The sequence below is a fragment of the Macrobrachium nipponense genome, chromosome 24 (assembly GCF_015104395.2).
Source record: "Macrobrachium nipponense isolate FS-2020 chromosome 24, ASM1510439v2, whole genome shotgun sequence".
NCBI lineage: Eukaryota > Metazoa > Arthropoda > Malacostraca > Decapoda > Palaemonidae > Macrobrachium > Macrobrachium nipponense.
The window spans coordinates 31,990,712-32,015,968 of record NC_061091.1 but is presented as its reverse complement, the minus strand read 5'-3'; the positions used below and the strand labels follow the sequence as shown (position 1 = coordinate 32,015,968).

Here is a 25,257-nt window from a genome sequence, read left to right as displayed (position 1 = left end):
TCATGAACGGATATTGATTCCCGCCAGGTTTGCATGGCTGGCCCGGTGCTTTTCGTATCTTAGGTTGGTGTGGATGCCATGGAGAATCATTAGATTTTTCACTTGTTGTGTCGTCACTACCTGTTGGTGTCTTTGGCCAACAATCGTAGGGAAGTCCTTAGTTTTTTGCGGCTTTTAATGGTTATTATTACAGAGAAAACTCGTCAAGGGCACTGGTCTCTTCATTCCGGTTCTGTAGTCTGTCTGTGGTTTCCTTTTCTCTATGGCTGAATAGCTTCTCTACAGGTGTCTATTAAGTAAATGCCTTTCAACTATAGCTTAGGTTTTTTGAACAGAGTCTTTTTCGTAAGTAATTTTTGATAAATGTTCATGTAATTTTGGTGTGACACTTCTCCAACTTCTCGACTTTCTTGTACCTTGTTTTACCCTCAAGGGTAAAGTGATGGAGAGGAAAAGTCGAGACTACTTCTGTGCCTTTTCCCGACAGCTATTTAATTAATTCATTCCGGTCTTATCAATTGGGAAATAATAATACTTCAATGAAACATTAACATTACATAAATACCTGTTATGCCATACAGGAAATCAATTAAAAAATTTAAAAAAGGATTAAGGAGATAAATAATGATTAATGTCGAGATACATCTGTGTATTGTGGCACAGAACTGCCTGAGATTGGTTTCTTTGGCTTAAATAAGAATTCCAAAGACTTGGAGCAGGATATCCTGTTGCTAGGGGAGGGAACGATGTTGGTCGACTTTATCGACTTCAGCAGTCGTCAGTTGCCCATAATCATCCTCTTGATAAATAATATTTGTATCTCTAACGAGGTCATTAAGGTATATGGCCCCTTTGTTCCCATGGGCGTAAAGTTACCTAATTACCGTCATCATTGCCCGAACAACGTAGCCTAAATCGAGGGACTTTAGAACATTTACACATAGGAGTCATGCTGGTCCTCAGTGCCTTGTGTCACTTGGAGGTGGAGTTATTCCTTATCGAAAGGCCGTCTACCAGGTTGGGCCAGATAGAAGAGACACTGAGTCTCTTAAAGGGCATCCTGGTTGTTACTGACTGGACCCAAAGAAGCCGATTTTGTGATGATGCTTCATGGCAAATCGCCCCAATCTATTTCTATCAGTCACATTTCGTTGTTGATTTTTACTCTCTTTTTATTTCTCTGTTTTCATCTTTAAAATTGTGCCATTATGACCTTTACATAGTCTCGTATTCTTAAAAAGTGGCGGCCATATTGAAATTTTGCGTGGACACCCAGATTTTTCAAAAGAGCTGGTTAAAATGAGCACTTGTGTTAAAAATCATGCTTGTATCACAAACTGAAGTACTTTTCTACTTATCCACTGCACTAAGGATAATAAATGGAACAGAACAGCACTTAATTTTGTCTTTTACTTCAGAATACTAACCATGGGGGTAGTATAAGCTACAGAGAATTGGAGAAGCATATCACCATCAATAAAAATTACCTACCAGAAAGACTCTGTCCATAAAGTATGTATAGATACTCTATAAAACCTTCAGAAAGCGCCTATCGCTGGTATGCAAAGGAACGATTATTTCCCTCACTAACACCATCAGAATCATCCCCTTATCCAGACAAACCGTCCTTGTCAGCCACCCCTGTCACACCGCCTTCCCTTGTCGTTATGTAATGGCGAACTGCAACGAAATGTGAGCGGTCATATTGTACCTTCCTTGTGCTTGTGTAACCACCCGGAATTTTGGACGGGTGAATGAAAACGCCCATGAGTTTGCTCGCACTCGCTCGCTATGAAAGGGAAACAGGACTGTTATTGCGTGACGTTTCCATTAACAGAAGGGAATTACCGAAAAATAGAGGTTTTACAATCCTTTCTGCTGCTCCAAACGTCATTTTGAATAATAATAATAATAATAATAATAATAATAATAATAATAATAATAATAATAATAATAAATAAAACACTGGACAAGGTCCCCTAAATCGATCAACAATGTCTACTTGATTTTCAGGGAAAGATCTCGACATTTCCATAAATTTCATGAGTAATAATGATGAAATACTTTGGATCGTCTCTTAGCCATATATATAAATACAGCATGCAGAAGTTGGGTAAAGATTGGAACAGCTGCAGTAATAATTTTAATAATATAATTTTAATAATATATAATAACAATAATTGATATAGGTTTCTGTTGTAATATACGTAAAGCCTCCATATTTTCGCCGTCCTGCATTCTGGCACGGATCTCTTTACAGTTGAGCCGAATGGTTGTGTTCACATACATAGTTATTAATTTCACAGTTACGGGCTGCTGAAGAACAAGAGCCCGTTCCAGCATAAGGCTGGCTTAATCTATCATCACCATCATCAGCAAATGGACACCGTGTAGAAATGTGTTTAATGATATTCGCTGTTTTTTTTTTTCTTCCTTTTATATGTATATGTCTTTTGATTTAACTCATTTAATTATCATATATTTAGTCTTCCATATGTCATGAACTCTGCTTGGCATATGGGTTTGTTCAGTATGTATAATGCATTTGCCTATTTTCTTAACAATGTTAATATTTTTTCCCATTTCTATTATATAATTGATAATAACAGTTAAACACTGCAGTCGGCATGCCATTCCTGACGACAATAAAATGAGAAAATTACAAAATGTCCAGTTACAAAAAGAACGGTTACGTAATTCCCAAGTCTGAAAATACAACGCAAGGTCTGAAAGACATATAACACATGGATCAAGAGAGCAAAGAAAGAATGCTACAATAAGCGAGACAGAATTGAACCCAGGCTGATCAGAGATTTGGAAAGGAGATGATGTGTACTTTTCAGACTACAGTATTTAGCATAGAACTTGGCAATAGTTTCTTGAGGGCAAAACAAGAATTAAAGAATGAAATTGCATTCCGATAGTTGGACAGCATGATAGAAATCGAGGCCATTTACAACAGCAGTAGCACATATCTATGACAATGAGACTTAGTTCCATAACATGAAGAAATATAATCTGAACACACACTCCACAAATTGCACAGTATTTAGACATTTTCCACAGATGAAAAAGGATTGCAAGTTGTTAAGCACGAACACTGAGACTCAGAGTGTTGTGAGTATTCAGTTCCACTAAAGCACAACTTCAAAAGACGTGGGAGAAAAGGCGAGTTAGACTCAGAGTGCGAAAGTGACGTCAAGAGACTTGAGGAACGACACCTCTGAGAGGCGCAGCAGAGGGAGGGAGAATGGTTTCAAGACAGCCAGTTAGCGACGGAGAATTTTTGGAGTGTTTACAGCGGAAGGCAGTTGGAGGGACGAAAGAGATATCAAAAGACTTGAAGAATGACACCTACACGACAAACAAACGAGTAAAAGGATTATGAAAGTGGTTGAGGAACTGAAGAAGACGAGAGACCAGCGATAGAGTGAATAATGGAAAGTTCATTTCTATTTACCCCCAAAGTCAGTCAAACCAGTCCAACCGTTTCTCTTCCACCCACATGAAGCTAAAGAGGCGGCTATCGATTTTCGCCCTTAAAGCAGGTGACCCTTACGGTGGCCAACCCCCTTTTAAAGGCCCTTCTCGCTTGTGCCGGATGATTAATTTGTTTTCTTTAGACCTGTAATGGAGAGCCAAGTGTACTTAAGCAAGGCCCACTTCATTTTCATTAATGAAAGGGAGGGGAAAATAACAAGGGTGGAAAAATACACAGAAGAGGAATATCTCTCACACCTAAAACTAATTTCTTAGAATTCATATATCTCGTTCATGCTGCTTCTATTACTAAGACTCCGTCGAGCATCACTACTCACGATGTTTGCGGTGAAAAATCCTATCAATATATTTCTCAGTTCATTGATTAAAGTTTGGGGTATTTTCCCAGGAATTATTTTTAAAGCTTACTGTAACAGATAGAAAGAGCAACATTATTTGCTGATAATTCACTGCCTTCAGACAAAATACTTCCTGGAAAATACCATTATAGGACATTTCTGCATGCAACGAAAAATGGAAATAGAAATGAAGTGAAGAGCAATAGGAGTAACTTGATGCACCTTTACTCATTTTGCTAAATATCTATTCATGTCGATGGCCTGGAATATCAGTCAGAGGAATCAATAATCCATGGAGTATGGGAGTATTATACCATCAATCATTATCATTTACAGATTTAAGGGAGTTTCTTCATGCGTCAGAGCTGTCAACAAAAAATATTTCTTTGTATGAAAGTCTCTGTATATCATCATCACAACCTTCATTCTGTTGCAGAAAATTTTCCCTTTGCAAAGGTTGGACGTTTATCGAGTTCTCTCTCTCTCTCTCTCTCTCTCTCTCTCTCTCTCTCTCTCTCTCTCTCTCTCTCTCTCTCTCTCTCTCTCTCAATTTCTCTGGCTCATTCACTTTCGGCTCGAATTCCAAAGTGGTGAGCTCTCTGCCACATCCCTGTCTTCTACTTGCTTATCTGTTTGTTCTTCTCTCTTGCCACGTGTCAGTCTTGGAGGTTTCAATCTGTGATTCAGCGTCAAAACACCACTTCTCAGTTACTTCCTTATTTTTTATGTAATATTTGCAGTTCATGCCAGTCGTGAACTCCAGGATTTTGAAATCAAGGTTGCAGAAGCAACTGACTTTTCATTACTTTTCTGTGTCACTCTTGTTGTGCGTTATCTGGGCTGTTGCTACTGATTGTTAATGCGATTAAGATGCAAATGTTAGCACTTCAAAGTTCTTGAACCATAGCAAGTACGCATTTCTCAATCCTCATCCTCTTAGTTGATTCATAAGTGCTTCTTGACAGGTCTCAGGGAGGGAAACTGTGCAACACCACTAGCATTAGTACTTTAATATTCATAAAGTTATTAGGGCAAGTAGTATTGGTGGTTTGTACACAGAGACTGGCTCAGAGAGGGCATAGAGGAGAAGAGACGACAACCCAGGCAATGTCAGGCAAATTTTAAAATTAGTTGCCATTCATGATCCAATTGTAAAAGATCGGTTAGAAGATGGACCAAAAAATGCTAAGTACACATGCCCAGAAATACAAAATGAAATAATTTGTATTTTAGCTGAGATAATTAGGACAGAAATTGTAAATGAAGTGAAGGAGCCAGATTTTTCTCCATAATGATGAAACTAAGGATGTAATGCCCACAAGGTGCCCACCCACTGACAGACTCCTAGCTACTCCACTGTTCCTCTGCCAGATATTTTCTTCATATTTCACTTTATGTATATTAATTGGTCCAATACAGAGTAAGGTCCCTTTGGCTGTACACAGTACAGGTACAGTTTAGGTGGTGGGTAAAAGGATATGTACTCTAAAGAAGAGAGAGAAGCGATATCCATGCTAAAGGATCAACCAAGTACCTCCTGATAGGAGAGAGATTAGTGAGAGAGGTAGCGCAACCACAGTGGCAGAGATTAGGTAAGCAAAACTAAAGGAAAAGGAAATGGAATTTGATAAAGGGGCTAGTGATGGACACGAAAAACCAGCAGATATCAAAGACCAGAGCTCCCTTCCATGTTAGAATTTTCACAGAATTGCACTTCACGACCTTAACATAAAATAGGTCCTCTTGGTTCAGTATAAACTAAGCAAGGAGTAAATTACCAAGAGATCTCTTGAGGAAAGCAAAACTGTCCATTACAAAAAGCAAAGAAAAACTAGGCTAGACGGTCCAGACAACAAAGGAAAGCCGAACTAGTGTATGTGGATAAAAGACTATCGGCCATGTAGCAGCAGTGTGAGAAATCCTCTTCGGGTCAGAGGCTGTGAAAAAGGAAAATAAAGTATGATCAATACCTAACAAATGCTAAACTCAAAGCTGAAAGTCAGAAGGAGCACATCAGATAAGAAGATCCAAACACAAAGGACGAATGACTAACGCAATGCCAGCATAGTTCTAGCGTAAGTTCAGGCGAGTGATACACATCAAAGATACTCTATAGTATTTTTAATACAAAATTAACAAAGGTGGTATTTAAAAATAGGAAAAGCATTGTGTTGACTTAAATATAAGATGCATATCAAGCTACATGATTATGAAGATGACCCTGGCTTATTTAGCATAGAATTAGTACCAAGTATCAAGTAAGGCCTAATCTAATAGTACTAAGGCACAAGAAGATCTGAAATCACCCACGAACAATAATGACCAAAACGAAGGAGACGATTGATGGCGTGGAGCGGATACGTGACTGAGGCATCATGATAGTGAGATCCTTGAGTGCTTGATCATGTATGTGTTTGGTGATAGCCAGGAGAACAGATCAATCTTCTTTCTTTGGGATACTTCGGTGTCCCTCTAGAGAACCCAAAGCTGACGGCTCGCTCCATCTTTTGGCTCTAAGATGCAAAAACGTCTTATAGATTTTCTCTGTATACCTTCTCCCTGTAAACTGGCTAAACTGAAACTACATTTCCCGCAATCAGTGTATAACTTTACTAGTTCTCACAGGAAAAATAAGGAATATCTTGATACAAAATTAACGTTTACTACGTGAGGAAATTAGTGAGAGTATCACTGAAAATGCTGTCCGGTAACATCATGGTTATGTAAGTTAAACTTAAACACGTTGCCTTAGTTGTAACATAACAATGAATCGCAAAAAAGTAAAAAAAATTTTATTTCACTCAACATTCACTGGAGAATAAGCAGAGCCTGCTATATACGTGAAGGGAGCTTCCAGGGGAACACAGAAACTAACAGTTGACCTTTGAACTTCCACTTCCCCGCCAAGAGTTTGTTTTTTCGACTCACCTGGGATATGATCACGCATAGAAATATCCTATTACCTCCTCTCTCTCTCTCTCTCTCTCTCTCTCTCTCTCTCTCTCAAAAGTTTTTTTCACTGGCAACGTTGTGTTGCAGTTCATTTTATAGCTCAGATTTTTCAAGTCAATGGCAGCTTTTTAAGGAAAGACTGAAGGTAGATAGTAGCATATTGTTTTGTACCGTTTGACACTGGGTTTGTTTTCATATATATATATATATATATATATATATATATATATATATATATATATATATATATTAATTAGTGTGTAATAGCGTGTGTAATTGTGTGTGCAAACTGTCATCAGTGTCTGTCATCTAGACAAGACTTTCATTGAGACATATACACAGTTTCAGGAATTTATGGCTAATGATAGTGAGTAGAAACGATGGCGTGATATCTCGATGTTTCGTGCCTGGCATGTGGTTGTTGTAAGATCTGTCCAATATAATAGTAGACCAATGGAATATCTTGATAATGATTAAAAAAACTGTGATTGTTTCCCATCCCTTTGGAAGCAGTTTCCATACGATTCAGGGTTACACTTTTCATTACCGCCCTTAGCTTCATTAGTTACACAAGTATTCAACTCCCTCACCTCTAACCCGAGATGATTAGTACAGCATCAGCTGTGGACTTTACTGTGAAAGATAGCTAGCTAATTCTTAGGAATAACATTCACATCTCCAAAACGTGTGAAAAAAAAGATAGTAATAAGAGTCCATTGAGAAGAGTTGAAAGAATGACCATAAATGTTTAAAATATAAATAACAATTGAGATATTCTTTTTGTTTCTTGCAAGAAGTTCCTCGTTGGACGAGTGGTTTGCGTGCTCGCCTTCCAATTTGGTAGTCCCGGGTTCGATTCCCTGCTCAGCTAACGTGGAGTCAGAGAAATTTGTTTCTAGTGATTTGAAACTCATTTCTTGATATAGTGTGGTTCGGATCCCGTTGTTGGGTAACCAATTGGTTCCTAGCCACATAAAAATATCTAATCCTTCGGGCAAGCCCCAGGAAAGCCGTTGATAAGCCCCCCCAGTGGTCTTGTTAAACTAAGATATACTTAACTTGATCCTCGTAAATACAACTAACCAATTCACTGAGAACGCCTAGAATTGAAAGTTTTCTTTAGGACTGGGAAGTAGAATCGTGTTTACTTTGATCAAAATCAGTTTTGAGTTACCACCATGAATGCAAAATATAGAATGAACTTTAAAAATGCAAGAAACACACATGAAAGTCAGTGAATACAAGTAAAGCGCACAGTTGAGCAGACGAAATTGGAAAAGGATTTCGATAACACCAAAGAAACTTGTAGAAAAGTCCAGCCGGACTGGAACAGACACATTCGAAGGGGCAATAATAAAGGGGAAACTCGTGACCTACTAATAGGCTTGGACTTCCAAGAACGGCATCGTAGATATAAAGAGTAAAAAATGCGCCGAATTTTCTAAGGCGCGATCGAGTTTTTTGTACAGTGTATAATGCTGTATGAGCCGAGGCCCATAAAACTTTCAGACCGGTAGTGGCCTGTCCTATAATGTTGTCAGACGCACGGTCATGGCTAACTTTAACCTTAAATAGAATTTTTTTAAATACCGAGGCTAGAGGCCTACAATTTGGTATGTTTCATGATTAGAGGGTGGATGCTCAGCATATCAATTTGCAGCCCTCTAGCCTCAGTCGTTTATAAGATCTGAGGGAGAACAGAAAAAGTGTAGACGGACAGCCAAAGCCATCTCAATAGTTTTCTTTTGCAGAAAACTAAACATGGTTTGCAGGTGCTATTCTGCGTCAACATTCCTTTGCATTACATAAACCAGCCTCTGTCTCACACCATGCCATGGGTATCAGACAGCCGGAAAAGAAAAGAAGGAAAGACAAAGAGGAGAGTAATAGAACGAGTGAAGGTAATCCTCTCGAAATTTTACTGCCTTGTCCACTGAATGGCTTCACTGAAGGAAGTCAAATCCTCTTTGTAGAAATGAAGGATGAGCTCTCAGTCCCAGTGAGATTTTTGTGGGAAGAAAGGACAAATATGGAAGCAGAACGAACGGAGGATCAAGGAAGGCAACAGCCGTATTGCAATTATCTTTCTGGATAGATAGGTCTTGATATTTCTCACCGGGCGCTACCTGTTTTTAAAATGTTAGTTTTCTTATATAGTTTGTGAAACAAATTTCATATGTATTTGAAAATAACTTAAAGGACAGCTCTCACGCTTTGCCAATAACTTTAACCAAATCTGAAGTCCATTTTTACTATAGTTTTACTTTAATAATGCTGTCTGTAAAAATTTGATACTTAAGAGAGGAATCTATGAGCTTTTGGTGATTATTTGATGAAATTCACATATTCGGATGCTCTAAAAACAGGCGAAATCTGTGACATATGTAAATTAACATTTGGGCATTAATGCATACTGGACATCAATACCTACAAAATTACATAAAACTTTAAAATTCTAATAACTTTTGAGAAACATCATTTCATTAAAATTGTGACAAGGCAGAGTGTCAAGGTAAAAATGTAGACTTGAGAAAGTGCCAGAAAACACCAGACACTTACCTTGTTTTTGTGTATGCACATCAATTGGATTCGGACAGCAGTTGTTTGGTGCAGACGACAAAGGGTTGTGCTCCCCACAGGCGACTGGGGGCTCTACAGCACACATTCTGGCCTCTGCCCCTTCAGTGTCGAAAGTCCTCAGTCTGACATCATGGCCATAACAATTCCTGACACCACTTGGTGACTGAAAACAACAGCTGGGGCAAATTTTCTTTTGCTCACATTATTGTTCTTTGGGGTCTGGTGAATGAATCACTCTTATGTTTGTTTACATTGCGTAACATTGTGTTCAGTTCACAAGTACCCTGGAGAAAGAAAAATATTATTGATGTTTAAAAAGCTGCTGTTTGCAGGAAGTGATACAGTGTAATGTGTTATTTCAGCGACAAGAGAAAGAGTCATTTGTCTCTGTATGCGGTGAAGGCCTCTAATTACTGAGATCTCGTGGCCCAATGCTTTCTTTCATCCTCATTGCCGACCGTAGTTATTGTGACGCCATTATAGAGACTGAAATCAATCTCACGTGATGAACACTCTGGGAGAAAGATCAGCTTAGGTGTTCACATCATCTGAAAGAGAAACAGAAAGAATTATTATTATTATTATTATTATTATACTAATCAGGAATTACTAATTGTTTTTATTCTAATTATCATGAAAAGTTTTACACAAATCTACTTCTAGTTTTTTCATGTGATGGTTAAATTATTTTTACTTTCCTTACAATTAATTAATTGTCGATCGTTATTATGGGTCCCATTGTTGTAATATTAATTACGGTATCTAATTACCTTCGATAATGTTCAGCCTTGCAATTGTTTTAAGTCCAACTGCTTTCCCCACCCCCCCTTTCCGTGACGTAATGACGGCCTTTTGTTATCACACCGAAAACACATTTTGTCTCGGGAATGATTTCTTTTGGATCTTTCGTATCAAGATTCGAGACATCGCAAAGTTCGGTTATCAAATTTTACCTCCTAATTTGCAGTTGTTAAAGTTAGCATTGTGCCAGCAGGGGCTCTTGCTCCGACGAGCAGGCCGTAAGTTGCATCCTACATGCAAATGTTGTTTTAACTGACATTTCTATTGTAACTTGCCCTTCTCTCGTTTACATGCCGGCCTCCGCTCCAATTAGATCCTGGACATGGCGCCTCTCGTCTTCATCTTCATTGCCAGTGTATGTCATACATTTAACCTCAGTTCTGTTCGGCAACCTTAATTAAGGCGGTGTCACCCAGACACATCAATCTTGTTTTCTTTTCGTCATAATGCAGCAATCTTCCTCATCGGTAACTATAGTAACGGTCAAATTGAAGTAGCGCATGCGCGCTACCTTCAGATACGATCCATTTTAAGATCTTATCAAGACCGATTGCTGGCACAAGGCCAGCTTGATCCAGCAGCAGCGCCAAGCACCAGCACAAAAATATTACTACGGGGCGACGGGCAGGGACAGGGAGCCACTGCGGATGCTTGCCTATGCAGCCCTTCCTTCTCTACCTTGTCACCAGTACGAACATATTCAGGTTAACTTGGCAAAACGGAAGTAAAAACGGAAGCATATTTAGCAAGACCTGGTGAAGCTTCATCGTCAGCCACGCGTCCATGAACCAAGTTATCTCGGTCATTTATCCGGGAAGCGATGGAAGGCAGCTTTACTATTAGCCTAGTCCTATGACACATGGGTGAAGGTCAAAGATCAAGTAACAGATACATTCAGTGTTTATATATATATAAATATATAGTAGTTATATGTTTATATTACATTGGATCATATATATATATATATATATATATATATATATATATATACAGAGTATAGTTAAGAGTCATGTATATATATATATATATATATATATATATATATATATATATATATATATATATATATATATATATATATATATACAGAGTATAGTTAAGAGTCATGGACGACGACGGGTGGATTGACCAGCTCTAGTCATAACTTATGGAGTCTCCACTCAGTTCATTGACGCAACCAGTGATTTATGTACCTGGTAGATATAAAACGATTGTTGTGGCGTAATCACAGCTACCAAAAAAGATTTATTTGGAACTGGAAATCTTAATACCTTTGGTGTTAGTAGACAATACGCATTGTGATGTGTGTATATATATAGTATGTGTGTGTGTTATATATATATATATATATATATATATATATATATATATATGTGTGTGTGTGTGTGTGTGTGTGTGTGTATGTATGTATATGTGTATAATATATACACAAAAATATATATATATTTTATATATATATATATATATATATATATATATATATATAATAATATATATATTTTTGTGTATATATATTATACACATATACATACATACACACACACACACACACACACACATATATATATATATATATATATATATATATATATATATATATATACAAGCACACACACATACTATATATATACACACATCACAATGCGTATTGTCTACTAACACCAAAGGTATTAAGATTTCCAGTTCCAAATAAATCTTTTTTGGTAGCTGTGATTACGACCACAACAATCGTTTATATCTACCAGGTACATAAATCACTGGTTGCGTCAATGAACTGAGTGGAGACTCCATAAGTTATGACTAGAGCTGGTCAATCCACCCGTCGTCGTCCATGACTCTTGACTATACTCTGTTTTTTTCCATCTGTCCATCCGCCTGTGGTGTTTTTGTATGGTAACACGCTATGTGTAAGTTTTAGGTAAATAAAAGGATATCTGGGTGTACATTTGCAACTGAAAAGTGTTTTAATAATTTACTGTATGCGAATTACACCGTTAATATTCGAAATAGGATATTATTATAATCGTTGAATGTAAGCTGAATGTGACTATCTAAAGCCCGGGACGCAGTGTTACCATACAAAAACACCACAGGCTGATGGACAGATGGAAAAAAACAGAGTATAGGTTGTCTCGCTTGGTATGCTAAGAACCTCCTGGTCACACCACAAGGTCCATGAGCACAGGGTAGTGCTGTCAGTATACCTCATGCGGTGCACTGTAGTCATTACTTAAAGTTCTCTGCAGCGTCTCTTCGGGCACTGGCTGCAACCCCTTTCATTCCTTTTACTGTACCTCCGTTCATATTCTCTTTCTCTTAATTCCTACCCTCTCTTAACAATTGATTCACAGTGTAACTGCGAGGTTATCCTCCCGTTACACCTTTTTACTATCAATTTCCTTTTCACCTCTGAATGACCTCATAGATTCCACCTTATTTCTATATTTCATCCTATTCTATGCTATCCTATGCGTATAGACATACTACATGCATATGTATTAAGTGCGAGTTGTCATTCGAAGGAAGAGGCTGTAACCTAGTCACTCTTAGCCTCCACACCCAGGCCATGGCGAGATGCCAGGAGATGGAAAAAAGCATCCTCCATAACATTCATCCTGAAGTCGCCTTTATCTTACCTCACCAGAGAGTAGACAAGTGCCTTACGCAACAACATAACTTGGATATTTCTACGAAGCGACTTCATGTTCCGCAGATGGGATGGAAGCTTTGTTGTGAAGAGTTTTTGATTCAATCCTAAGGAAACGTCACCTTTAATGGACGATACTTTTTCCTTTAAGCAATAATGCTTTTAGTTCCTGGTGTATTCCCTCCTCCGCACCAGAACAAAGAAAAGTGGCTGACGGCGAAAGGACAAGGCGCTGCTTTTGGTGCCATATCGGCCTTTGCTCAATAAAGTTTCCATTAGGAAGTGACCTGGTCCATCCTTCAGGAAACCCAATTTTACTACAGTGGAAATTTCTTTTATCGCGCCTCTTGGAAGGGTTGAATAACAACCGTCGTCGTTATTTGAATTTATATTCTCCTGACGTCCTTGGAGAATTTATCACACCCAAAGTCAGAAACCTTTCGTCTGCTATAATTCATCCACCGTACCGGTAACTTAGAACCATAGGCCTATACAGTCACCTCACAGCGATGAGTTTAGAATCGACGAGTCGTTTTCAATTAAGTGATATTTAAGTCTAAGAGCCGACGCCTGAATTTCCATTTTTAGACGAGCTCAAAGCCACTTTAGGGTAATTAGGATCACGAATTTAATCACTATGCAATCAGCTTCGTCATTTCCCTTATGCGCAATTGACAGAGGAGATTAAGAGCCCTGCTGCAGGTATTATCGATTAACAACGAACTTGAGGACCGTTGAATGTCCGGCGGACTTTCGTCCTCAAGCCTCTGAAATTACTGACATACTACATCTCGGTTTAACCACTCGAGCACTTAAAGGGACCTGACCCAGACACTAGCGTACGACGGCAGATACTGTCTCTTTCTCTCTCTCCCTCTCTCTATTTCTCTCTCCTTCTCTCTATCTGGGCCTTCAGAGGAATTGTTAAACCTTAAACTATTTCACCTACTCATCTCTCGCCTTTTGACGCTGTGTGGGAGACCTATACGTGCAAGGCGCTGTTCCACTTTAAGGTTGCTTGGATGTGTGAGATGGGAAGCATTTGCTTATTCTCTTTTGTCTATCGATCTTTTAATTTTATCTTTTATTCGTATCTCATTGCATTTCGTTCTTTTCCAAAATAAGACAGATTTCGATATTCAGATATCAATAGAAAGAGAGAGAGAGAGAGAGAGAGAGAGGAGAGAGAGAGAGAGAGAGAGAGAGTGTCTATGTATTCTTCCCAATGGATTGAATGTTGACGGAGAACGAGACAGTTTTCAACGTCCCTTTCGGCAAAGGGACAGAGGTTCTTGTTAGCGGTTTCAGACAAGAGAATTCAATTATCCATTGAGAATATTTTTCCCTTTGTTCAGACCTCCAGATCAACTGACCGAAATTTTTGCCGATCTAATAAAGATGAATCGATTGAAGCCCGGGGTTTCCATAACTTCACATCTTCAAGTCTCGAACAAATATGACTATATGCTTATATATTTTTAGATATTCTTATATGAATTTCTTTTCAAACTTATTTATTTCTAGTTTCCTATTTAGATTTATTACGGCGTCAATGACCTAGATGTTGTGACGCTTGTTTTAGCCGGTGTTCGTTTTCAAAATCAAAATGCAAAATTAACTTTCAATATCGAATTACTCAAAATTGTTTTTTAATATAGAAAGCCATGCACGTAAAAGTGATAGGAGTCGTACGCCTTTTAAATGTAGAGGGCTAAGTAAAAATTGTAGGCCTTTTAGATATAGAAAACCACGTAAAAATGGTTGGTCTTTTAAATATAAAAAACCATGTAAAAATGGTAGGCCTTTTAAATATATAGAAAACCACGTAAAAATGGTAGGCCTTTTAAATATAGAAAACCACGTAAAAATGGTAGGCCTTTTAAATATAGAAAACCACGTAAAAATGGTTGGTCTTTTAAATATAAAAAACCACGTAAAAATTGTAGGCCTTTTAGATATAGAAAACCACGTAAAAATGGTAGGCCTTTTAGATATATAGAAAACCACGTAAAAATGGTAGGCCTTTTAAATATAGAAAACCACGTAAAAATGGTAGGCCTTTTAAATATATAGAAAACCACGTAAAAATGGTAGACCTTTTAAATATAGTAAACCAAGTAAAAATGGTAGGTCTTTTAAATATATAGAAAACCAAGTAAAAATGGTAGGCCTTTTAAATAATAAAACCACTAAAATTTGTAAAGCCCCTTTTAAATATAAGAAAACCAAGTAAAAATGGTAGGTCTTTTAAATATATAGAAAAACCAAAAACGTGAAAAAAATTGATAAAACCCACGACCGTAAATTTGCGCCTTTTTAAAATATAGAAAACCACATAAATACGGTAGGCCTCACAAAGGAAAAAGGTTATAATTGCCGAGTACTCGTGCCGTAGGAAGTATGGCCTGCAATGTGCCTTGCGCGGCGCCCTACGTATAGTCAGTACCAAGCACAAGAAAGTGCAGTTTTCACCTTGGGCAATATTAAAGTCTGCATTGCGGGTTCGTCCCCAACTGCATATAGCTCTTAGCCCTTAACTTCCCCTTCTCCCCCGCCCCCCCCCCCCCCGGCCCATTCTCTTGGTCTCCCTCTCCAACTTCTTTTAACTTTTCCGTTTCATTTTTTCACCCCTCACTTTAGAAAAATCTTTCGGACGAGCCCTGTGGGTATAGAAATATGCAGGGCCGGTTTTAAGCCTATTTGATCGATTTCATATTAGGCCCCGCGTCTTAAGCCCGCCACTCACGTTCAGTTATACACGCGGTTATAACTGCACAGTCGGACTGTGGAGGCATAACTGAACATGAGTGGCGGGCTTTAGGAGGACACCGCGCCAGAGTTACCGTTTGGAGCTAGTTCTGCATTGCAAGAGAAATAAACCGCTACCGAAAACATGAAATGGAGAATGAGGAAGTATTATTCCTCACATTATTATCCACACCATATATTAAAAGAAAATTTTAACTTGGAAAATCAGTCTTATATTAGGCATAGAAAATAGAGTTTTTTTTCTTTTTTCTTTTCTTTTGGTAAGGGCAAGTAAACTACACGAAATATAACCATTCATAAATGTTCAGTTTTCTAGGCGTGAATCATAGCACTTGATGAATAAAATTATTTCAATAGTTCGTAACAGAACCATACTCAGTAATCGAAAGCAACATCCTTCCGACTTGACCTGTCTGAAAATACAGTTTGCAATATTAGTTTTGGAAATTCAGCAGCTTGAGCGATAATCTCTTGTAATGGATACAGCAACAGACAACAATAATATTGTTTGTTTTTTAAATTCAATTGGGCCAAAGACTTACTCTGTTACACCGAATGAAAAATAGTTATTAACTGAAATGACGGCTGTAACAGTGTACACGTTTTGAAGCCACTTATGCATCCATTCACCTGTAATCCCAGATTATTAAGCAAGGTAAAACTAACCGAGATTAGCGGCTCGTATTGAAGGACCTTCGTAAAATGCTTTGTCAATACTTGGACTTAAGCTGTTATAATATAAATAGAGAATGGAATAAAAGTTGCATAATTCTTTTGATGTTTTTTCTTTGAAAGGCTTTCATTTTTACTCTTGCTAACTGGATGCGAAGTAGTTTGGATCTCCAGGGCATATCACTATTGATAAATTGCTGGGCTAAGCACTATCCTAGTTTGAGCTATTTTGCAAAATTCTAGTGTAAAAATCGCATTCCTAAACTTATGATTAAACCTCTCCACTTTGCCATGATTCTCCCGTTTGATAGCAAATGATTGATCGACCTTACATCATTTTAGCACATCTGGCAAGCCAGAGCAACGTGTATAGTATAGATTCTTACTATTCTCGGAAGCTTAGAAACTAACCAGTCAGTCACCCTACTTCACGAACCCTCACTATAATTTCCGTGTTCATTCAGTAAATTCCGTTCAGCTCCTGCAATTAAAAGATTTCCATACAGAGAACAATAATTCCAAAACTAAATAAATAAAATAAAAAAAGGTACCGGGCGGAATAGCTACGAGTAAAAGATGGCAGATTATAGTTTTTCATTCCTTCCTTAATCAGCCATGCCTAGAGGATGGCGACGGCAGGCCTGATACCGAAAACATTGAGGAAATGACTGAGCTCTTAACAACCTTATCAGAAAATGAGTATGACGTGATGAAATAGATTTATATCAACTAGAAGAGAGGGATAAGAAATGTGAAATAGATATATATAAACTAGAAGAGAGGGATACGAACTGGAAGTTTCGACTCAGTTTGGTGTTGCTAGAAAAGGATTGCGATTTTCGGAAATTCTGCTCTACGCCCCAAGGGTATAGAGCAGAATTTCCGAAAATCTGTTTCAGTTTCATACCCCAAAGATATGAAACTGAAAAAATAGAAGCTAAGAAATATTTTGAAAAATAAACGACGTCGGCGAAGGCGGACAGGAAAATATAAGATCTAAGTAAACAATTTGTATTAGGATATGAAAGGATAGGTAAGCAGAAGCGTTTTGGCCTATCAAATTCTGGGAGTTTTTTTGTTATTTACCTATAGCGTAAAAACTACTGGAGCTAGACAGCTGCAATTTGGTATGTTTGATGATTGGAGGGTGGATGATCAACATATAAATTTGCAGCCCTCTAGCCTCAGTGGTTCTAAGATTTGAGGGCGGACAGATAAAGTGCGGACGAACAGACAAATGGCCATCACAATAGTTTTCTTTTACAGAAAAGTAAAAGCAATACTTTCGTTTGACGGCCAAAGACAGGCTATTTTTAGTGTCAAAGAAAATACCGAAACAATATTGGGAAAGGAGAAAAGCAGCCCTTAACTGGCATTAATTGCTACAAAAGTACAAACTTCATCGAGGAGCTTTCAGTGAATAATGAATATTCTGAACCAAGTCTAAAGATCCATCTGAACAATCAGCGCTCTCAGTTGGAGTTTCACATGCACCCGGCAAGCATTCAGGCCCATTCTTAGTGGATTAACAGTTTTCTTGCTTTTGGGTTACGTGAAATCAAAGTAACGTGTGAACATAGCTACTTCAACGTGTCAATTTCACGGCAATGCGCAATGCATACCACCTGAGCTCAAAACATAAGCATATGACCAGTCTCCGAGTGCGTTCCAGCTGTTTTGTTTTCATGTCCTTGTACATTGTCGATAACTAGACATTACTCCTGATAAAACTCATAGTCTTGTGAATATTAGATTGCAGTTTTGTGAACAGCGAATAGAACGCAGTGAGACTCGAGCTTACAGTATTCATAGTCTTTCGGCTGAACGCTAAAGAGTAAACTACTTGGATAACGGAACGATTTTAGAGGAAAAATGAGCGCTAACACCGCTGTGGCTAGAGTGGGTCTCTCCTCCTCGCACCACCTTCACTTCCCTTGCAAACTCTCGGCCATAACCGACCCCTTGACTCAGGGGACTCCGGTCCCTAGCATTTATTAGAATTTGCAAGCACCACCTTCCTCCCTTCAGCCAACGCCTCCTTGATCCCAGTTGTCACAAGACCGAGGCGTGGAGAAAAGGGAAACAATATAAGGACATAAAGTATAGATATCAACCGAGAGAGTCGGAATTGACAACTTCCTTGAACATTAGGCGTAGTAATCAAGATATTAGGTGCAATATTAAAGGAAACTAAGGGATGTCAGTAAAGAAACAATCGGGATGTGTTGAAATTCCAGATCACTAAAAATATTGATTTGTTATCTGTTAACTTCTCTTTTCATAATAATGTTATCCGGGAAGAGTTGAGTCTGCATCAGAATCCATACATGGGTAATTTGGCCAAGTATTCGTGATTGTAAGAAATCAGACGCTCAAAACCGAGACTTGCTAATGACTATAAAAAGAACGTAATCCCAAATCTTTCTGTATGCCAGCACATCACAAAATCATGCGGCTGAATTTAGTGGCAAAGGAAAAGAAGTATTTCTCCTACGCTCTTCTAAATAAAGATGTTGGTAGCCACAAAATATTAACAATATTGGTAATTCGAATTCTTATTTTTACGTGAAATGTGGCATGAGACAAGCATTGTACGTTTTTATTATATTTATTTTACTGATTTTGGGTGTTTATATGCAAAATCGGAGTGTATGGTTGAATAAATGATCAAAAATAGCTTCTTTCCGTATGCTGAAGGTCTCAATGTCCAGGGTCAATCACTTTGAATTACAAAATATTTAAGACTCACCAGTTTCGTATACTACTATCATGAAATTCCTTGGTCAAAAACTTCAATTTCCCCAATGTTTGAAGAGGAGCACGCCACGATTGATATCCGGAGGAGTTCAGACTTGAAAGGTAATTGGTTACGATGACTTAATTATCTACGAATAATAAAAAAGGTCAGCTGGAGGTCGTTAGTTTGACCAAGTGTCGAGGGATGCAGATCAATAGTCATCTGATGGACGACGACACTGCATTGTTACATCTCTTTAACAGGCAGAGGCTCTTGGGCACTCCCCCGCCAACGATGAAAAATGGCGAATTCGCTTTAGTCTTATCTTGTCATTGATCAGGAATAGATTGCACCTTTTATGCTGTTATTTACTGCAAGTGCAAAGGGAGAATGGCAGGATTTATAGCAGCACTTCAGAGCATATCTTTGAAATTTCAATTGTCCCAAATCACTCCGTCTCTTCCTGGTATTCGAACCAGATTCGTTGTTGGTATTATCAAGGTCTATAGACCTTTGGGTACTATGTAATATTCTCAGCTGTCGGAATTGTTTTTAGTTCGATCATGATTTCTTAACCAAAATGGTTTGAGAAAGTTTTTTGTTTTAATTCCATCTGGCGTTCAGTGTTTTATATAAAAAAATTCCCCTTGCTTACACTTATAACGCATAACTTTTAATGACAACTGCTCCTAGAAACTTGAGCGTTTGTTCGAGTCCTTTTCATATTAGTATTTCAAAGGCCCTGTGGAAATGACCGTCCCGCCGCATAGGGTTCATCAGCAGTCTAATGGTTCGATGTCAGGATGAATTGGCTTCTGGCAGAGGGGCCGTACAAAGCCGTGAGAGGGTCCATCTCTATGGAACTCCAGTTGAATTATTCAATGCATACTGAATTGGCGGGACACGCTCGCCCTGGATGGCGTCTGGACCACCACCGATTGAAGCTCACAAAGGGTCCCCCCAAATTCCCCTATTACGACGTTCAGCGACGCTTTTAGACTGAGCGGTATTTCGCCGAAAGAACATTTTCACGCCGAAGAGCTGACAGAGATTTTATTTTATTTTCCCTTCTAAATTCTTGTCCAAGTTATGACGTACATTTTTTGCAAGAGGTCTATTTAATATGAGCTGGAATAATTCGAAATGTTTCCTGCACGTGGTAACGCTTACTTGTCTATTCATTGTGTTATGGCTGAACTTACAACATTTGTAGAACGTGTTTTCATTCATATGAAACAATCGTTAAATACGTTTTCATTCTATAACGTATTTTTGCGAATCTTGGAGCAAATTTTGTCACTTACTTTAGATTATTTACTATAATCTTTTTTTATATGAAATTGAAATTATTGATTATCCCTTCTTTTTTTATCCAAAAACCTGTATAAATCAACTTCCATTCTCTCACCTTTACTTATACAATCTCTTCCAACTTTCACCTCCTTTGTATTTTCCCAAATATAATGTATTCATTGGAATTCGACTTGCGAATCATTCATACAGTAAACTTCAGCACGATTTATTTTGACTTCGAGAGAAGGCCGTTGTTAGGACTTCTAGACTACTTTTTTTTTTTTAGCGAAGTTTAATGGGACTGGCACGTCTGTGATTTTTTTTTTTAGGCCCGGTCTTGAATAAACAAAAAAAAATATTGCAATAGTCACGATAACAGAAGCTGTTAGAGAATTCCAAACCCTTTTTTACTTCATGTCCTACTCTTGCCCACTGACAAAATCAACCCCTGAAATGTTTGAGAGGGCCAGAGATGACAGCGACACCGAAATGATGAGCTTGGTATAGCTGAGCGCGTTGATGAAAGTTTGCGTTTTACGATTTGTTTGACCCGTTACTACTTAATTTGGATTAAGACAATCCACTCATTTTATCTATGATGCACCATCATACCGTGACCGGAAATAATGAGTTAAAAGCCACAATAATATATGTGATACTGTATTTTTCAAAATACATAATAATAATGAAAAAATAAAAACAGATAGATTTCGATCGTCTGCACAACAGTCCTCTTCGGCCAACTGAATAAAAATACGTGTTTTTCCGAGACAATTTGAGATTTTTTTTTCTTTTTTTTGTGTGTGTGTGACAGTCCAGGTAACTATCGAACAACTTTCGGCGTCAATATAGCTGTCAGGTAATAGCTCAAAGATACGGAGAAGCAGCCATTACATGACCGCTATATTCACGCCGAAAGTTGTTCGATGGTTTCCTGGACTGTCCCCCCCAAAAAAATTTTTCAATTTGCTTTTTTTAAAGAAAATCAACTATTTTATTCAGTTGGCTGAAGAGGACCGTCATGCAAACGGTCGAAAGCTCCCAGTTATTTTAAAACTATTTTGTATTTCGAAAAATACAGTCTCATATATATTGTTGTGGCTCTTATAACTCATTCCATCCACTCATTCGTTTATCGAGTGTCTCGACCCTCACTGTGATTGAGTCCGATATAGAGAACGGGGGATTTTTTTTTTTTACAGAATCAGCTTTCTGGGGAACTTAATCAGCACTCTTGTTAAAAGATTTTGCTTAAGATTAATAAAAAAGAGATTATACAAAAGTACTGGAGTTTTTCTTTATGTTCCTCAATAACGTCAGATATTTTTACTTGAGATTTTCGGCAGCTCTGCAAACATTCTCTTTGTATTAATTAATCGATTAAGAGGAGCGGGAGTCGAATTTATGGCCGTCACTATTCCAAGCAAACTATCTGAGCCATTTTTTACGAAGCCTCCGTCCCAAGAGCGCATTTCCTTTCTCTATTCACTTGTTCGAGTTGAAGACTCCATCAAACTTCTTTTAATCGTTTCCAAACTCTATCAGTGGATCTGACACAGTTACAAGACCCTCATATTCCTTAACAATTTTTTTTCTTTTATCATGTCCTTCTGTACCTTGTCTGAAATAAACTTAAATTGATTAGAACGTTTTTCTTATGTTAGTAACTGACAAAACTTCTCTCAAATCAGTTTAGCCAGTGGAGGAACTAGAAATCTTTCATTGGGGGCACTTAGGATTATCATGTATATGTATATATATATATATATATATATATATATATATATTATATATATATATATAATGTATGTACGCACACACATACGGTACATATATATCAATATTTATATATGTATACATCCATTGAGTTGTTAGAGATATGTATTTCTGGTGACAGAAATACTCTCTCGATGTGGTTCGGAAGTCACGTAAAGCCGTTAGTCCCGTTGCTGAATAACCTCTGGTTCCATGCAACGTAAAAACACCATACAAACAAACAAAAATATATATGTATACACATATAAATACACACACTAGTTGTAGTTGTTGTTTTTGTTAAAATAATCATAAACTAAGCACATTTTTGCTACTGATCATGACTTTCTGAAAGAAAACAATGTTTTATTTTCCATATCCATTGGGGTGAGGGGTGGGCACGTGTCTTGCTGTCCCCCCACCCCCTTAAATCCGCCACTGTTATGACATGACCACAAGATCGACCACGCTCCCATATGACTACATTTCTGACATCGTTCTAAAGACAGCTTTTAATCCATGTGATGAAAGTTTAAATTGAAAATGTCTCCTGGCTGTAGTAGAAGCAATTGAATGTCGACTTTCTGCCGATGACAGGTTGACAGCATTTTAATGAAATCGCTCGAGTAACTCTGACGATTCGGAACATTTGCTTCGAACAATTATTATAGTCAAATTGTCCTCGATTCAGTCAACTGGAAACCTAATCGAAATGACGCCTTCATTACGTGCATGGAAATGCAATTACTTCTCTTCAAGTTTCATTTTTGTAGGGAGGGTCTTTGACTGTCGGTACAACATCAGTTTAGGATACGCGATTTTGTACTGTACGATAAAGATATATTACCTTGTAACCATAAACTTGTATCAGTGCAACTCAGTGAATGAAAAAATGGCGTTCATAGGACTGAAATTTTTAAAAGCTGTTTTGCTGATTCTTAGCGATGGTGAGCAGGTATCTTAAACGGCATAACTCATGCGTTCACCGCTATCAAACCAGTATGGTACTTGTAATAAAATCATAAAATCAATAAAGCTTGCGAGTTCCAACGTGTTATTCTGAGGTTGATATACTAGAATGTTTTAATAATCATTTTAATAATAATAAACAAAGCTGTAGACCTTTTCCTTCACGAAATCTCTTTCTTTTTAACTTTTGTTCTGAATACAACTTGAAGGTCCCGTTACACATTTTCCGGCATCTTTTCAGAGTTTGCGCAGAGAAGTCAACACTGGTACTACAAAGCTGACGTCGATCATGTTCGTCATCTTGCGGCCAAAGGTTGGCATACTTGTGTGTTACTTTATGAAGTAGTAATATATTACATGATATATTCAAGAAGCGAAATTTCCTTTTAATACTCAAATTAGCATAAATAATTTTTTATCTTTCCTAGATAGTGATTCCCGCGGGTTCTAACCCGTTATGTATCCACCTTTGCGACGCGTTTAGTACAAGCCCGTTGGGGATGACCTTAAAAACATAAACAAAAGACAGTAAATATAATAAAGATAATGACTCATAAGAAATATCAATCCTAGATAACGACCCCCGTAAACCCTTGGGGGTCACTATCGAGGAAAAATCCTAAATTTTAATTTAAAGAATAGGTTATGGCAATGGTATGTATGCTTCCTTGATCTAGCCCAGTAGTTCCCAACGTGGGGTGTACCAGGGGGCTAATTTGATTTCAAAGGGGGCCAATTCGAGAATGTTTAAACCGATTTAATATAAGCCGTTTAGACTTCCTCCACATGAATATAAGAATTATATATCCACGAAAATTTAGGAATTATATATCACCACAGGGGGCATATCCCAAAAAGATGTTGCGAACCATTACTGCTCTACCCATATCTACGGAGAACCATTACTGCTCTACCCATATCTACGGAAAAGTGACACCAGGCTTGGAAACACAACGTTCAAAGGGATAAACGAGAAAGAAGAAAGATGAATGACTGTTTACGGCAGAAACGATTCCGTCGTCCGTGTGACTGACACCATGAGCATCATTTGGCGCCTTTATTGGGCAGCACGACATCAAAATATACTGAAGAACCCATCCGCGGGCACCATATATGCTTGCACTTCATCTGCATCATGTACACGCTAAATGTTCATTTGGCAGAGAAATTCTAATTTCCATATCAAGGAGAGTATACATTCTTGAACATGATCGTACAGGACCAACCATGAGAACTGCTGTTGTTACTAGTATGGCTTCAGAAAGCATCACTCCTCGTGAAGCACGAACACAAGATAACGAGCCTCTACTTTCTTAGATATTCAAGGGGTCACGTACAAAGTTTTAGCGACCGTTACTCAACTGTGGATGTAAAGGAAGTCTAAATTTCAGCATCTTGCGATTCATTGGAAAATTATCGAATGTAACTCCAAACTTCACTGAATGCTAATGCTTAGATTGATCACATAGGCAGGGTTAACCTGCTTTGCTTAATGCTGGTTTTACTTCTGGGTGATTTCAACATCGCATAATTTGAAATTTCGATGTTTTATGGGATAGTCGTTAAGCCGTCGCTGGAGTCCAGAGGATCTCTTGCGTGTCCATACGAAATGGCTCAAATGTTATCCTTAGATTTCCTTAAACCTTGCTATCAATAAGAATATACTTTTCATATACAAATAAATACTCAGAAAGTATAGGTCATATTCTTTAAGTGATTACTTGCAATGAGAATATAGTATGCTTCAAGTATCTTCCCGGATATTTTCAGTGTTTTCTTGAAACGATTGCTGGAAACGTGAATCCATTTTGCAACGCAGAATGATTTAGTCTGAAAGCGGGAATCAGGACAAATCAAGGTCACCTGGGTTTTCCTGTGATGCATTTCGAGCCAAAGAGAGAAAACAACCAGAGGAACCAGCGGGGTATTTCAAAGAAGTGCAACGCCCAAGTGCGCCCCTTTCAAAGCAGCGGCGATGCGTACAGAACCAACTTGTGTATTGAGGAATGAAAGCTTTATTTGTGAGATTGTGACTCATATTGATCAACCTGCCAGGGGAAGATGAAAGGGGCTGGCCAGCCTCTATTATTTGGTGTTTTCAGAGAAAGGCGAATCCACGAAAAAACGTCGCGTATTTCATTTCCCCCAATGGAAGTGTCGTATTATTTCATGTCATAATACTCGCAGCGGAAAATGCATCAGGTTGCATTGTAGATATTTGTATTTATAGATACATTGTATGC

At 38.0% G+C, this 25,257-nt stretch overlaps 1 protein-coding gene across 1 annotated transcript in view; it reads right to left on the bottom strand.

The window, feature by feature from the left end:
• Positions 1-25,257, bottom strand: part of LOC135205557 (uncharacterized) — a 183,411-nt gene that overhangs the window by 145,869 nt on the left and 12,285 nt on the right. Inside the window, exon 2 of the mRNA XM_064236322.1 lies at positions 9,351-9,919. Coding sequence (XP_064092392.1) covers positions 9,351-9,456 — 106 coding nt within the window. The 5' untranslated portion in view covers positions 9,457-9,919. The remainder of the gene's footprint in view (positions 1-9,350; positions 9,920-25,257) is intronic.